The sequence below is a fragment of the Cebus imitator genome, unplaced genomic scaffold (assembly GCF_001604975.1).
Source record: "Cebus imitator isolate Cc_AM_T3 unplaced genomic scaffold, Cebus_imitator-1.0 Scaffold386, whole genome shotgun sequence".
NCBI lineage: Eukaryota > Metazoa > Chordata > Mammalia > Primates > Cebidae > Cebus > Cebus imitator.
Genome location: NW_016107701.1, coordinates 1,940,306 through 1,956,082, shown reverse-complemented (window position 1 = coordinate 1,956,082; position 15,777 = coordinate 1,940,306). Strand labels below are relative to the sequence as shown.

Sequence of the window (15,777 nt, the reverse complement as noted above, 5' to 3'; positions counted from 1 at the left end):
GGTCTTGTCCCAGACCCCAGCAACAGAATTTTGGATCTAACACGAAATGGAATTTATGGCAAGTCGCACAGTCTAGTGACATTAAAAGAGTTTATTAGCCACTACTAAGTGACAGAGCAGGGAGTCCTCAGAAAGCAAGAGGAGGAACGCACCTGTTTTAAAGAAAAAAAATTTTTTTTGAGACAGAGTTTTACTCTTGTCACAATGACATGATCTTGGCTCACCAAAACCTCTGCTTCCTGGGTTTAAGGATTCTCCTGCCTCAACCTCCCAAGTAGGTGGGATTACAGGTATGCACCACCATGTCCAGCTAATTTTTTTTTCTTTTCCATTTTAATTTATTTTTATTTTTTATTTAATTTTTTTTTATTCCATCCCTGTAGAGACTTCCAAAAATTACCAATGCCTACTATATTTCCAGTCGTCATGGCGGGGTATTGAAAAAATTTTCAATTAGCAATAATCCCACCTCAAATAAACCTCACTAGCTATGATACTGCCACTGTGCAAATCTATTTTTTTTTTTTTTATTTTTAGTAGAGACTGGGTTTCACCATGTTGGCCATGCTGGCGTCCAACTCCTGGCCTCGGGTTATCCGCCCTCCTCGGCCTCCCAAAGTACTGGGATTACAGGTGTGATTACTTAATGTAAACATTATGTAATCACACCTGTAATCCCAGCACATTAACGTACAAACAGAATTACTTAATGTTTGTTTATATAGGTTATTAAGAATAGTGTTGTCTCTTATGAAGGATTGTGATCAGTTTGTGTCAGGCTATTAGTATTGCTACTTTTCTTTGTTACTATCGATTTTAACAATAATTTATAAGTGTACTATCACCTTTAAAACTTATTTTTAAATTAAGAATGCTTTTTGCTTAAAGTACTGGTATATATTTATGAGTTTTGGGTCTTTTTTAGTTATTAACTTGTTCCTGCAACCGTAAATATTTCATAACCAAAGGTGCTCAATCCCTAAATATATAATCCAACAGATTTAAACTGTGTGTGTGTGAGAGAGAGAGAGAGAGAGAGAGAGGGTGGGGGTGAGTCTCACTCTCTCTCCCAGGCTTGAGTGCAGTGGTGTGATCATGGCTGGCTCTCTGCGGCCTCAAACTCCTGGGCTCAAGTGATCCTCCAACCTCAGCCTCCTGGGTAGCTGGAACCACAGGCACGAGCCACCATGCCAGCTAATTTTTATATTTTTTGTAGACATGAGGATCTCGATATTTTCCCAGGCTGGTCTTGAACTCCTGATCTCAAGTGATTCTCCCGCCTTGGCCTTCCAGAGTGCTGGGATTACACTCGTGAGCCCTGCACCCCGCCCAGATTTAGCTTTTTCTAAAGCTTTTATTGAAAATAAAGTCACTACGGTTAAGATGCCTCTGACGGTTTTGCATTTTAAGTGCAAAGACTATGTTGAGTGAATTTTTCCATCAGTTGTAAAACGTGCATCCATGTTTGTTTTATTCCTATGGTTTCGAATTAATTGTCCCTTCTTCCTTTTTGGAAACACACGGGCTAGTGTCAGTTTGCATTTGCAGAACGATGGCGCTGAACACTGCGCTCCAACTTCAAGTGGTGCAGCGGGATGGCCACCAGAGGGCACGCGTCCTCTGCCAGCGCTGTGAGCACAAGGGCCCTGCAATGCCCCCGGCCACCAGCAGACGGCGCACTGGAGCAAGGAGGCATAACTGCCTAAGGGTCAAGCTCCTCTAACTATCAGAAGCCCGGCTCTACATAGGCTTACAACTCCAGATACGACATGTGAAAGGGTCTTGGGTTTACAGTTCTAGAAATTACATGTGAAATGGTCTTGGTCCATGGAGTAGGCGTGGGGTGGGGGCTTGAGCTCGTTTAAGTTAAAACAATGCCTTCTGGAAAGATTCACCCACGCCATGCCTGCGATCTATAAGGTGGCACTTGGTCGGCCAGCCTTTACTTCTATTGAAATGCAGTGTGGAAGTCAAGGGGGAGGTGATCTTAGATGCTTGGGTCTCCTTCCTCACCAGGTCACCTCCTCCCTGCACACAGCCACTCTCCCACCTGCGCTACTTTCCAGCCTCACTCACAATCACTCTGAGCAACTGTGGAAAGAGGACAGCTGTGGAGCCTCTCCCTTGTCCAAGTTACTCCGCTGAGAAACCTGATAACTCGTCTCATTGGACCCTGGACCGCCCTGGGAAGAATATCTCTGCCCCTGTATTTCAGACAATGACTATGAGGTGGTCAGGCACAGTGGCTCACACCTGTAATCCCAGCACTCTGGGAGACCGAGGCAGGTGGATCATGAGGTCAGGAGTTCAAGACAAGCCTGGCCAATATGGAGAAACCCCCTCTCTACTAAAAACACAAAAATTAGCCGGGCGTGGTGGCGGGCACCTATAATCCCAGCTAATCGGGAGACTGAGGCAGGAAATTGCTTGAACCCGCTGTCAGGTCTCCATATGCAAACCTGGAACCTGAAAGTCTGAAGTCCTGCTTGCCTCCTGATTGTCTCCCTCCACCCCGCCCCCCCGCGTTCGCCATTGTCCCTGAGCGCCCAGCAGAGCTTCCCTGGACAAGCCCCTCACCCAACCCTGCCATCTCAACTCTTCTTATGAATGTGAATACCCCTCACCTATCCTCTCATCTTAACTGCTCCTCTGCCTCATCCCAGCCGCCACTGTAACTGAAGTTGTGGTCATGTACACTCCTTGCCCCTACCCACCGCTGTAACTGATCTTACTCTGTAACTTTCCACTGCACACCCCAAACCTGTAAAACCAACTCCTATCCCACTACCCTTTGCTAACGCCGTTTTTGGCCTTAGCCAACCTGCACCCAGGTGAATAAACAGCCACGTTGCCCACACAAAGCCTGTCTGGGGGGTATCTTCATTCAAAGCACGAATTTTCAACATTTTGGTACCAAAACCCGGCATGGGGGAACTCCTTCAGGAAACCAAACCCGTCTCTGCTCTTGCGCTCCTTCTATGAAGAGATCGACCTACCGACCTGGGTCATCAGACCAGCCCACACACACACCACCAGCTGTTTTGGTAAGCAGTCTCTTTTTTGCTTTTCCATTCTTTTGTCTTTTCCTTTCCATGTCCTCCCCCTTTTGGTTTCATTGTTTTTCCACCGCAGGCACAAGGAAAATCAGGTAAACCAGGATCTTCCGTGAGGTTCGGGACCAGAAAAGCCCTATGTAGGTCAGGGATCCTGGGACCCAGGTTCCCCAGGTGCTTGACTATCATGGAGACGTTCACCCGAGTCACTTACCCACCAGACTCAGGGCCGATATTGGTGGCAGGTAACATACAGGATGCTCTCTTCGACTGCTCACCAACAACGAGGTTCAACCCAGGCTCACCAAGGGACGCCTGTTGAGCAACTGGGTTGTGTGCCTATTCTCCTTGTCTCTGCTGTCTTTCCAGACCATGAGCAATCATCCCTCCTCTATCCCTCCCTCCTCTCTGCTGGCCTGTGTTCTAAAGAACCTCAAACCTCTCCAACTGTCCCCTAACCTAAAACCCAAATGTCTCTGTAAACACTGCGTTCTCTTTACGGGGCCACTGCATGGTCGCAATACAAGTTAAACAATGACTCCAACTGGCCAAAAATTGGCACCTTTCACCTTTATTTTATGAAATTGAGACAATTTTCATCACAACATGGGCAAATGGTCAGAAATTCACTACGTCCAGGCATTTTTTTTACACACCAATCCCTCCCTAATCTCTACTCCTCTTCACTTCCATCTGCCGCTCCTTCCTCTGCGGGTTAGCCAGAATCCTCCCTGTCCATCAACCTTCCGACCTTTCTCCTTCCCGCCTATGAACCAGGCCCTCATCCAGGACCTAACCCCACCCCAGAGCCTTCCTCTGCCCACAACCTGCCTCCTCATGCCCCTCCTGTCACCTCCCCACCTCATACACGGCCCGGCTTACAGTTAGTCCTGCGGCTGCCTCCTGCACCCCTGCCTGACAATTCCCCTTTCAGAGGTGGCTGGAGCCAAAGGCATAGTTAGGGTGGCGTTCCTTCCCTTTATCTGACCTTTCCCAAATCGACCACCGGTTAGGCTCCTTTTCATCAGATCCTCCCATACTTCACCCAGTCCAATAATCTCACCCGGAGTGACTTAAATGCCATCCTTACTTCCACTCTCACACCTAAAAAATGCTTAATATGCATTTTATCACTCAGTCAACCCCAACATTACAAAAAGGTACAAAAATTAAAATCTGGCCCTCAAACCCCACCACGGGAATTAGGCAACCTTACCTTCAAGGTGTTCAATAACAGGGAGAAATCTGCGCGGCTTCACATCTCAGAGCTGCAGATGCTGCCTTCTCCATAAGACAAACCCCAGCCCTGCCACCGGTTCACAGAGACTTCAGAGCACCTAGACTGCAGCGCGTCCAGCCGACCCCCCGGACTTTGCTTCACGTGTCGGAAACCTGGCCACTGGGCCAAGGAGTGCCCGCAGCCCAGGAATCGTCCTGAGCCCTGCCCTGTCTGTGCGGGCCCCCACAGAAAGTCAACTGTCCAACTCAGGTCGCTGCTCCCAGAGCTCCTGAAGCTCCAAACCTTGGCTTGGCAGCTAAAGACTGACGCTGCCCGAGCATCTCGGAAGTCCCCTGGACCTTCACAGATGCCAAACTTAGGGTAACTCGTACGTGGAGGGCAAGTTTATCCCCTTCTTAATCAGCACAGAGGCACCCACCCCATGCTGCCTTCTTTTCAAAGACCTGTCTCCTTGGCTGCCATGCTGTTATGGGAATTGACGGCCAGGCCTCCGGGCCTCTCAAAACTCCACATGTCTGGTGTCAATCAGTTCTTTCCTAATCATCCCCACGTATCCAGTTCCCCTGTTAGGCCGGGATATCCTAGGGAAATTGTCTGCCTCCTTGACTGTTCCTGGGCTATAGCCACAGCTCATTACCGCCCTCCGCCCCAAACCCGTACCTTCCTCAATAGCTCTTCTTACATCCCCCAACCTTAAGCCTAGGGTGTAAAACACCACCTTCCCATCCATTGCTACAAGTCACTCACCTCTCCTCATCCCCTTAGAACCTAACCACCCTTACCTTGCCCAGCCCCGTACCCCATCCCACAACAGCCTTTAAAAGTAAAGCATGTTATCACCTGTCTATTGAAACATGGCCTTTTAATTCACCCTCTTGCTTCTTTGGCATCTGTACTCAAAGGGGCATCACGTATCCCCTTCCAAAGCCCAAATTTTTTCCCATCTGTTATAATCCTTCACCAGCATACACTCGTTCCCCCTGCCAACGGCTTCCAGTAAATTTCCCAAATTCCAACCCCCTCCACCAAACAACAGCTTATCTCCTTCCTGGGTGTGGTTGCTACTTCACCTCAGGATACCAGGTTTTGCTATTCTAACTAAACCATTGTATAAACTCACTAAAGAAAATGCCGGGTGCGGTGGCTCATGCCTGTAATCCCAGCACTTTGGGAGGCCGAGGCAGGTGGATCACGAGGTCAAGAGATCGAGACCATCCTGGTCAACATGGTGAAACCCTGTCTCTACTAAAAATACAAAAAATTAGCTGGGCATGGTGGTGCGTGCCCGTAATCCCAGCTACTCAGGAGGCTGAGGCAGGAGAATTGCCTGAACCCAGGAGGTGGAGGTTGCAGTGAGCCGAGATCGCGCCATTGCACTCCAGCCTGGGTAACATGAGTGAAACTCTGTCTCAAAAAAAAAGAAAAAAAAAGAAAACTTATCCAACCGTATTATTCCTAAATCCTTTCCTCACTCCTCCTTTTGCTCCTTAAAAAACAGCTCTAAAAACTTCTCCCTCCCTAGCTCTCCCCAACCTGTCTCAACACTTTTTCATTCTATACTGCTAAAGTCCAGGGCTGTGCGGTCAGGATTCTCACATCGGAGCCGGGCCCATGGCCTGCAGCCTTTTTGTCCAAACAACTTAACCTCACAGCCCTGGGCAGGCCCTCCTGACAACGCCCCTGATACTCTTAGAATCCCTCAAAATCACAGGCTCTGCTCCACTTACCCTCTAGCTCTCACTGCCTCCAAAGTTTTGTCTTTACACCTCACACACTTACGTTCAGCGCCTCGCCATCTCCAGCTTTAAGCAGTCGCCCCTATTGCTTAAACCGTACCTCAAAAGTCTGTTTCTATTATTTCCTAACTGTGCCCAAATTCACTGCACTCATTTACTTTTACATGCCCTGCTTTTCTTTAAGTTGCTGGTTTACACATTTCCTCCAGGCAATTACAGCTGATATTTCACTCTTCATCTGGCTCCCATTCTCTGCTCAAACACAATCTTGTTAATGAAAGTGAGCGGTTGCTTACAGATACCGCACGCTTCCTCACACACCATGAAAACAAATGCTCTCCCTCCACACAGTTACCCCACCAAGCCCTGTAACAGCCGCAGCCCTTGCTGGTTCCCTTGGCTTTCAGGTCCAAAGCTCCAGAAAAAAATGTTGTTTTTATGTAAAGCAGCCTGGCCTCGTATATAATGCCATCAATAAATGAAGAGACAGAGCCCAAAAGCACATGAATCAGGCAAATGGTTATTCTGGACCTGGCTGGAAGGACTGGATGCTGTCTAACTGGAGTGACAGCTCCTCTCAATCCTTAATCCTTTAATACCCATCTTTCTTCTCCGGTTTGGACCCTGTATCTTCTGCTTAGTCTCCCAATTCATATAAAACTGCATCCAGGTGATCACAAATCAGCAGATGCTGCTCTGGACGACCCACAGTACCACGCAGTGCCTCTAAGTCCCCAGCAGCTTAAGCATTCGTAAGGCAGAACATATTGTCCAGACCTTCCTTATGTGCACACCTGTCCTGTTCCCATTTCCACCCTGTCTCGCCCACTCAAAAAAAAAAATATTTTAGGTGCCCCCGCAGTCCCCTGTCGGGCACAAAGTAACCTTAAGAAACTTCACCCTCACCCCCAGAAACCTGTGATCACCTCCTCTTCTCTAATTCTTTCTCTCTCTATATAAAAAGACAGGTATGTCAGGTCTCTGCATGCAAGCCTGAAGTCCTGCCTGCTGGAGCCGATCATCTCCCAACCCCCATCTGTGTTCGCCATTGTCTCTGAGCGCCCAGCGGAGCTTCCCCAGACAAGCCCCTCACCCAACCCTGCCATCTCAACTCTTCTTATAATATGAATGCCTCTCACCCATCCTGTCATCTTAACTGCTCTTCTGCCTCACCCCAGCAGCCACTGTAACTGAACTTGTGGTCATGTACACTCCTTGCCCCTACCCCACTACTGTAACTGATCTTACTCTGTGACTTTCCACTGCCCGCCCCAAACCTGTAAAACCAACTCCTATTCCACTACCCTTTGCTAACGCCCTTTTTGGCCATAGCCAACCTGCACCCAGGTGAATAAACAGCCACGTTGCCCACACAAAGCCTGCCTGGGGGGTCTCTTCATTCAAAGCACAAATTTTCAACTCCCGGGAGGCAGAAGTTGCAGTGAGCCGAGATCACTCCACTGCACTCCAGCCTGGGCAATAGAGCAAGATTCCATCTCAAAAATAAAAATAAAAGACAAAGATTATGAGGCTCGCAGAGGCTGTGACCAAGCACATGACCCAAGCTTTGTCAGCAGTAGCTGAATTGGAACTAGGTTCTCACATTCACAGGGTGTGATGACAGCCTCCTGATTACAAGATCCAAAGTGTGACTGGCACTTCCATTAACATGTACATATGTTTGTCTGCAATCTATGCATGAGCATTTTCATGCATCAAGTTTTGCCAGGAGTCTCTCATATTATCTTTTATTATAGTCACAAAATTCTGTGCTCTTCAGTATAAATACTTGTCTTTTTATAGTTGAACGCTGGGGATGCAAGCAATTTTCCACACAGCCAGCACCTACATTTTCCAAATGTGGTTTTCACCATGCATTGGGATTTACTCGGGGTGGCTGGCAAAATAGGAGGGAAATATTAGGGAAAGTTAGAAATTTATAGTCTCAAATCTTTTGGAAGGCAGAAAGGTTTTATTGGAATGGGCTAAAGACAGCCAGTTCATTACGTTAAAATTTTAAGTCATAGCGTGAAAAGGACAATCAAGCTTCCCCAGTGGCCTGTTTACCCACATCCCTTTGTCTCTATTTTAACTGTTTACTCATGTAAACCCTATGCTGGACAGCCCTCTCAGCAGGAGGTCGAAGGGGAATTACACGTGAAGGGTGTTTTCTCTGGGCCCAAAACCAAAAGCTTTTATCATTCAAAACCACTCTTTGAACCATGTTAATTATCCACAGGTGTATTAACTTAAAGCCTCTGTTATTCAATCTATACCAAATAAATATAAGAAGGTACAGGGAGTCATGGCCGGGTTTGCTAAAACCGCCCTCTAAAAGTAGTTAGCAAACATCCCCACTCCATTCAAAATCACTGTACTGGTTGTGAGTGCATTAATTCATCTGTGCCTAAGTCAGGCTCTGCAAAACAAACCTCCACAGGTGTTGTGGCTGTTTTATTGTTTGAATTCGTGCTGCATGACGTGAACATGCATCTCTCCCAGCTGCACTCCCACCTGAGAGGCAGCCGGGCTAACAATACCTCAGGGAGCAAGTCTCCTCGAAGGAGAATAAAACACCTGGCAGGATGTGACATTCTGAAGTGCGAGGAATTTTCGGGGACTAAAGTTTCTGAAGGTGGCAGTTTGTGTCTTAGTCTCCATGGGATCCAGAATTTGCTGCACAGCAGGAGGTGACAAGGAGCCGCTGGATTCTTGGGTGACATTAACAGTGGATGTGTGCCTGCTCTAAGCTCTGGAAGTCACACCCTCCCTGGGTTTTGTGTTTTTTTTTTTCTTTTCTTTTCTTGAGATGGAGTCTTGCTCTGTTGCCCAGGCTGGAGTGCAGTGGTGCGATCTCAGCTCACTGCAACCTCCACCACCTGGGTTCAAATATTCTCCTGCCTCAGCCTACTGAGTAGCTGGGATTACTTAGACTCGCCACCTCACCAGCTAATTTTTGTACTTTTAGTAGAGATGGGGTTTCACCATGTTGGCCAGGCTGGCCTTGAACTCCTGACCTTGTGACCCGCCCACCTCAGCCTCCCAAAGTGCTGAGATTACAGGTCTGAGCCACCATGCCCAACATTTTTTTATTTTTTAGAGATGGAGTCTTGCTCTGTCACCCAGGCTGGAGTGCAGTGGCACGATCTCAGCTCAATGCTGCAACCTCCGCCTCCTGTGTTCAAGCGATTCTCGTGCCTCAGCCTCCTGAGTAGCTGGGACTGCGTGTGCCACTCCTCCTGGCTAACTTTTGTATTTTTAGTAGAGACAGGGTTTCACCATGTTGGCCAGACTGGTCTCGAACTCCTGACCTCATGTGATCCACCTTCCTCAGCCTCTCAGAGTGCTGAGATTACAGGCGTGAGCCACCACGCCCAGTCCTTCCCTGCAACTCAATATCCACAAATATTATAAATCACCTGCTTAACTGTCTAGGATTGTCAACTAATTGTCCAATGTCTAGACAAAGGTGCTTTCAAATATTTATAATAAGTCAGGATGTGGACTAGGATGTTTTATCAATTAATTGATTGATTGCAGTAAGGAAAACACCCAAACCCCTCCAAAAGCATAGAACTGCCTTTCCTGTTACATACCTCCACTGCTGTACATATTGTTCAGTTGTGATGACACGTCCCTCATGTTCCGTTTTGGATTCCCTGAGGTGCAGCCTATGGTGTGGCCCTGGACTCAGGAGGCCCCTGAAGGAGGGAAGCGCACCAACTGCTGTGGCTGCATTGCCTGTCCACACAGGGTTTCCAGCCAGACAGGTGAGCACCTGCTGCTGTGGCTGCATTGCCTGTCCACACAGGGCTTCTAGCCAGACAGGTGAGCACCTGCAGCAACACCCTCCCGTCCACACCTGTCGTCCTTCCTGCCCTGACTCCAGCTGAGGGCAGAGGGCCTCGAAATTACAGGTAAGTCGTCTTTTATTTTTTTTTTTTGAGATGGAGTTTCACTCCTGTCACCCAGGCTGGAGTACAATGGCGTGACCTCGGCTCACCAAAACCTCCGCCTCTCAGGTTCAAGTGATTCTCCTGTCTCAGCCTCCAAAGTAGCTGGGATCACAGGAATGTACCACCACCCCCGGCTAATTTTTTTTTTTTTTTTTTTTAGTAGAGACGGGATTTCTTCACATTGGTCAGGCTAGTCTCAAACTCCTGACCTCAGGTGCTCCACCAACCTCAGCCTCCCAAAGTGCTGGGATTACAGGCGTGAGCCACTGCACCCGGCCTCAGGTAAGTCTTCTTTACTCAGTCATTTATTCACTCACTCGGCTAATTCATCATAAATTCCATTGCTGTAACTTAGTAACCCCAAATAACCTAAACTTCCACCTGCCATGCAATGCCCTCACTACACACCTTGCCTGGCCAGCTAATTCTCCCCAGGGATTTCCCATCCCTGTAATTGCCGTTAAAATGTCCAAACTAGGCCGCCTGCTTATAAAACAGCAAGTCAGAGTAAAAACAAAACTGGGCTTAGATCCAAGAAATCACAACTGTCACAAAAGAGGCTCAGCTGGGTGCAGTGTCTCACGCCTGTAATCCTAGCATTTTGGGAGGCTGAGGCAGGTGGATCACTTGAGGCTAGAAGTTTGAAACCAGTCTGGCCAACACGGTGAAACCCCATCTCTATAAAAATACAAAAACCTTAGCTGGGCGTGGTGCCAGGTGCCTGTAATCTCAGCTATTCGGAAGGTTGAGGCAGGAGAATTGCTTGAACCCGGAGGGCAGAGGTTGCAGTGAGCCGAGGTCGTGCCACTGCACTCCAGCCTGGGCAAGAAGAGCAGAACTCTATCTCAAAACAAAGAACAACAACAAAACAGGCTAACAAAATGCTGCGGCTGGGTATGACTTGAGAAGTCATTTCTGAGACAGGGGATGAAACCTGGGAGCTGTCCAGCTCCTGAAAATATGCGGCAGGAGACAGAAGAACTAAGATTCTCTACACAGCAGGACAATGTGCCTCTCGCTGTTGAGGAGACTGGGGGTGGACAATCAGGCTTGGGGCTAAGAAGCCTCTGGGAAAAGGCCCAGACCGCACTGCTGAGCCAGCGTGGGGGCTCACACGCCCCCAAATCCCCACCCCCAATGCTGTCCAGAAGGCCGCAGGCCACACCACTGCTGGGTGAGGTTGAGAAAACGCTGCCTTCCCTCATCCCTTTCTAGTAACTAATGTAAAAAATGTAAATAATGTTATCGAAATTAGGATTTTATGTTGTTTCAATTCAAACAGAAATTCAGTTGAGGAATAAATAGCCAGATGTAGTGGCTCACACCTGTAACTCCAGTGCTTTGGGAGGCTGAGGTGGGTGGATCACATGAGGTCAGGAGTTCAAGACCAGCCTGGCCAACATGGTAAAACGGCATCTCTACTAAAAATACAAAAATTAGCTGGGTGTGGTGGAGGGCGCTTGTAATCCCAGTTACTTTGGAGGCTGAGGCAGGAGAATCGCTTGAACCCAGGAGGCAGATGTTACAGTGAGCCAAGATCACACTACTGCACTCTAGGCCAGGCAACAGGGCAAGACTCCTCAAAAAAAGAAAAAGAAGAAATATTGTCTCACTAAAAGTAAACGTAATGACATTTTGAACTTAGGAAAATGTTCTAAGGCATATTTTTCCTTTTTTCACTTAAAATTTTTCAAAATGCAGTGCAGAGAGTGGCATAATGATACCCACATACACAAAACAGATTTAACAGTTACTCATATGTTGCCATGTCTGCTTCATGTTTTTATATTATGAAATATTGTAATTTGCATATCTCACAAAATTTTACTCCTAAATACTTCAGTATGAACCTATTAAAAAAAGTAAGCATGAAAGTGGGGTGTGGTGGTGGGCGCCTGTTTGTCCCAGCTACTCAGGAGGCTGAGGCAGGAACATTGCTTGAGCCTGGGAGGTCGAGGCTGCAGTGAGCAGTAATTGCACCACTGCACTCCAGCCTGGGTGACAGAATGAGACCCTGTGTCTAAAAAACAAAGTAGGTATGGTTTCCTACAAAACCAAAATAACATATGGTAGCTGACACGTTCAAAAAAACCCTGCATATCATCAAATACTCAGGAGGAGTTTTCTTTTCTTTTTTTTTTTTTTTTTNTTAGGCTAGTCTCGCTCTGTCACCAGGCCGGAGAGCAGTGGCGCAATCTCAGCTCACTGCAACCTCTGCCTCCTGGGTTTGAGTGATTCTCCTGCCTCAGCCTCCCGAATAGCTGGGATTACAGGCGTTCACCACCACGCATGGTTAAGTTTTGCATTTTTAGTAGAGACAGGGTTTCATCATGTTGGCCAGGATGGTCTCGATCTCCTGACCTTGTGATCCACCCGCCTCGGCCTCCCAATGTGCTGGGATTACAGGCGTGAGCCACGGTGCCCGGCCAGGAGGAGGTCTTCAAAACCCAATTAACCTCAGAAGGTGGGAGAAATGCCGGGCCACGAGGACAAAGCCATGGGAAATGATATTTACATGGCTAAGAATCTGAGTTTCCTGTGAGAAACAACAGAACAAAATATCCTCCTTGTACAACGAGAGAAAATACTATTTTTTTCCATGAAACCATAAGGGTGTGGGCAGTGTAAACCCAACATTACACATGAGAGCTTCCCCAGAGCTCATTGTGGGTGGAGAAATGTGTCCTAACTGCCGCCCTGCCTGCTATCTTGGTACTGGGAACCTGTGAGAATTTCCGAGCCCGACATTCTGCGTCCCGGCTTTTCACAACAGATGCAGAGCAGTGCGTGCATAGCCCATCTGGGCAGCACCAAAATGGTGAAACAGGCCACCAGCTCCCAAAGCTGGGCCCTCCTGCCTCCTGAGGACCCTCTGGGGATGGCTCTGGTCAGTACAGCCCTTTCTTTCTCTGCTCTCACAGCCGTGGGGTGCACATGCTCTTTCTGAAGCACTGAGGCTCCCCCAGCCGAGGCCAGCTGCTGACTCAGCCACGTCCTCTCCCTCACTCCAAACTTCCTCCGCTCCTCAGTCTTCACTGCCCGTCCCAACACGACCACCTGCTCCCAGCAGATCACACCTGAGTCCTGTGCACTGCAGCTGCTCCCACAGACTCGTGCTCAACCCTCACTGTGGTCCTGGCTTTCAAGGCCATTGCGCCTAGGAGGAGACAGAGGTGTTGGCTGCCGTCAGGGCACCTGGGTCATTCCCATGTGCTCCTGACACAGTGACTCCGCCTGTGGGATCTGGCTGGAAACCTCTCTCCCACCCACTGCCAGAGACACATTGTAAGCCCAGACACAGCCTCCTTAGTCCTCGGGCATCACTGCCTGCTGCAGCACCCTAGGATACCTGGGAGGCTTCTGTGTGACTTTCCTGGCCAGGATCCCATCTGACACCTGCATGGAGGCAAGTCTCTGACGTTCAGCTGGAGCTCTGCAGGGTCTGGGTCACCTTCCTTCCTGACCGCCAAGGGCAGGTCTCCATCAAGGCCCCTTGAGTGGGGCTCCCAGGCTGCACTTTTGCCCCCCAGGGCTACACCACCCTTCCCATAGGCTAAGGCCTGATAGGAACACCCTGCAGGGTGAGGGAATAAGAGAGGTTCCAGGTGCAAACAAAACATCAGCAGACTGTTACCGCCTGTACAAAAAACAAATGTACCCTTTACCCTCTTGTTGAAAAAGTAAGCTCTGTGTGTTCTGCCATCACTTCAGGGAAACCAGCCCCTGAATTACCCATTTCAGAAGCCTGGCCCCCATGTGCATGGGGTGGACAAGGGGTCCCAGGGAAGGATGCAGTGGGGGAAGGAAGGGGCCCCAGGGAAGAACTGGGGTTGGGGGAAGTGGTCTCAGCAGAGAAATGGGGGAAGGAGGGGTCCCAGAGATGGACTGGGATTGGGAAAAAGGGTCCCAGGGGAGGAATTGGGGGAAGGGAGGGGCCCTCAGAAAGGACTGGGGTTGGGGAAAGAGGTACTGGGGAGAAATGGGGAGAAGGGAGGGGTCCAGGGAAGAACTGGGGTTGGGGGAAGGGGTCCCAGGGGAGGATGTTGGGGGGGAGGGAGGGGTCCAGGGATGGACTCGGGTTGGGGGATCCCAGAGGAGAAATGAGGGGAAAAAGGGGTCCCAGGGAAGGACTGGGGTTGGGGAGAAGGGGTCCCAGAGGAGAATTGGGGGGAAGGGGGTCCCAGGTATGGACTAAGTTTGGGGGAAGGGGTCCCAGGGGAGGATGTGGAGGGAGAGGGAAGGGTCCTGTGATGGACTGGGGTTGGGGGGTTCCAGAGGAGAAATGGGGGGAAAGGGGGTCCTAGTGAAGGACTGGGGTTGGGGGAAGGGGTCTTAGGGGTAGAATAAGGGAAGAGGGGTCCAGGCATGGACTGGCATTGAGAAAGGGGTCCCGGGGAGGAATTGGGGGAAAGAGGGATCCCAGGGAAGGAGGGGTCCAGGGACAAACTGGGGTTGGGGGAAGGGGACCCAGGGGAGGATCTGGGGGGGAAGGAGGGGTTCAGGGAAAGACTGGAGTTTGGGGCAGGGGTCCCAGGGGAGAAACCGGGGGAAGGAGGAGTCCCAGGGAAGGACCAGGGTTGGAGGAAGGGGTCCCAGGGGAGGACTCCGTGGGGCAAGAGTGTGTAGGGCAGGACCAGGGTTGGGCAGGGAGTGGTCTCTGGACAGTACAGGGGGTGAGTCAGGGTCAGAAGCTCACAGTGAGGCCAGCCACCAGCGCCCCTGCAGGAGGCCAGCAAGGACGTTGCTCCAGTGGTGTTTGTGATCAGACACGCGGGTGTAGCCCACATAGAGGGCAAAGGCCACCAGAAAGAACCGCACCCACTTCCAGCAGAGCCATGCCTGCACGTAGAGCTGGGATGGGACAGGGCTTCTCAGCCTGTGCCCCGCCAGGCCCTCCCACACCCACTGCACATATGGCAGCTCCGAGGCCGGGGGCACAAAACTGGCCAGCCCAGGGCCTCCTGTTTTTACAAACAAGTCAGTGAGCGCCCCCATCACCACCATGACCTACCCATTTTACAGCTGGAAAAACCGAGGTCCAGAAAAGGGAGTGACTTGACAGGCAAGCCCTGGAAAAATGGACTCACCTCCAGGAACACCACGCAGTACATCCCAAAGGAGGGATGTATTGAGTAGAAAGACAACCTGGGGAAGAAGAGGCAGCAGGTTGGAGGGTGGCGGCTCACTCCACATCTTCCAACCGCCCCTCACCCCCACCCCTCCTGCAAAAGGGAGGGTTTAACACGGCATCTGCTAACGTTACAGGCCACCAAATCCCAGGAGCACAGACTGCTTCCTCTGTCCTTTCCAGTTATCTGATGATGGAATCAGAGTCTCCAATTGGGGCTGTGGCATGAAACGCCTCACCTGTGAAGACTCTGAGGCCTGAACCCAACACCCAGGGCTGACGGTAGTGTCCAGCAAGCAGGCAACACCGGTTTCGTTTTCACTGCGTTTCTTTTCAGGATTTTCCCCCATCTGTGGAGCTGAGGGGAGATTTCTTTTTATATAAATTTGAGATCCCGTGAAGGACATGAATGAAACACAGAAAATAGGAAGTAACAAAAAACTGGCAAAAAAGTCACAATCAACTTTTTTGGAACTAATCAAAAGCTTGCAGGAACCAGATGAAAACTTGATTAACGTAATCCAGTTAAGGCCAGGCGCGGTGGCTCACGCCTGTAATCCCTGCACTTTGGGGGGCTGAGGCAGGCGGATCACAAGGTCAGGAGATCGAGACCAGCCTGACCAACATGGTGAAACCCTGTCTCTACTAAAAATACAAAAATTAG

At 49.7% G+C, this 15,777-nt stretch overlaps 1 protein-coding gene and 1 non-coding gene across 2 annotated transcripts in view; both read right to left on the bottom strand.

Moving 5' to 3' along the window:
* Positions 1-374: 374 nt before the first annotated feature.
* On the bottom strand, positions 375-514 carry LOC119468162. The gene has a single exon (XR_005196801.1). It is a non-coding gene; the product is annotated as a U4 spliceosomal RNA (small nuclear RNA).
* Positions 515-13,923: 13,409 nt separating this feature from the next.
* LOC119468156 (phospholipid phosphatase 2-like) overlaps positions 13,924-15,777 on the bottom strand; it is an 11,028-nt gene continuing 9,174 nt past the window's right edge. Inside the window, exons 4-6 of the mRNA XM_037731216.1 lie at positions 15,073-15,130; positions 14,682-14,836; positions 13,924-13,954 (exon numbers count right to left, since the gene is read on the bottom strand). Coding sequence (XP_037587144.1) covers positions 13,924-13,954; positions 14,682-14,836; positions 15,073-15,130 — 244 coding nt within the window. The remainder of the gene's footprint in view (positions 13,955-14,681; positions 14,837-15,072; positions 15,131-15,777) is intronic.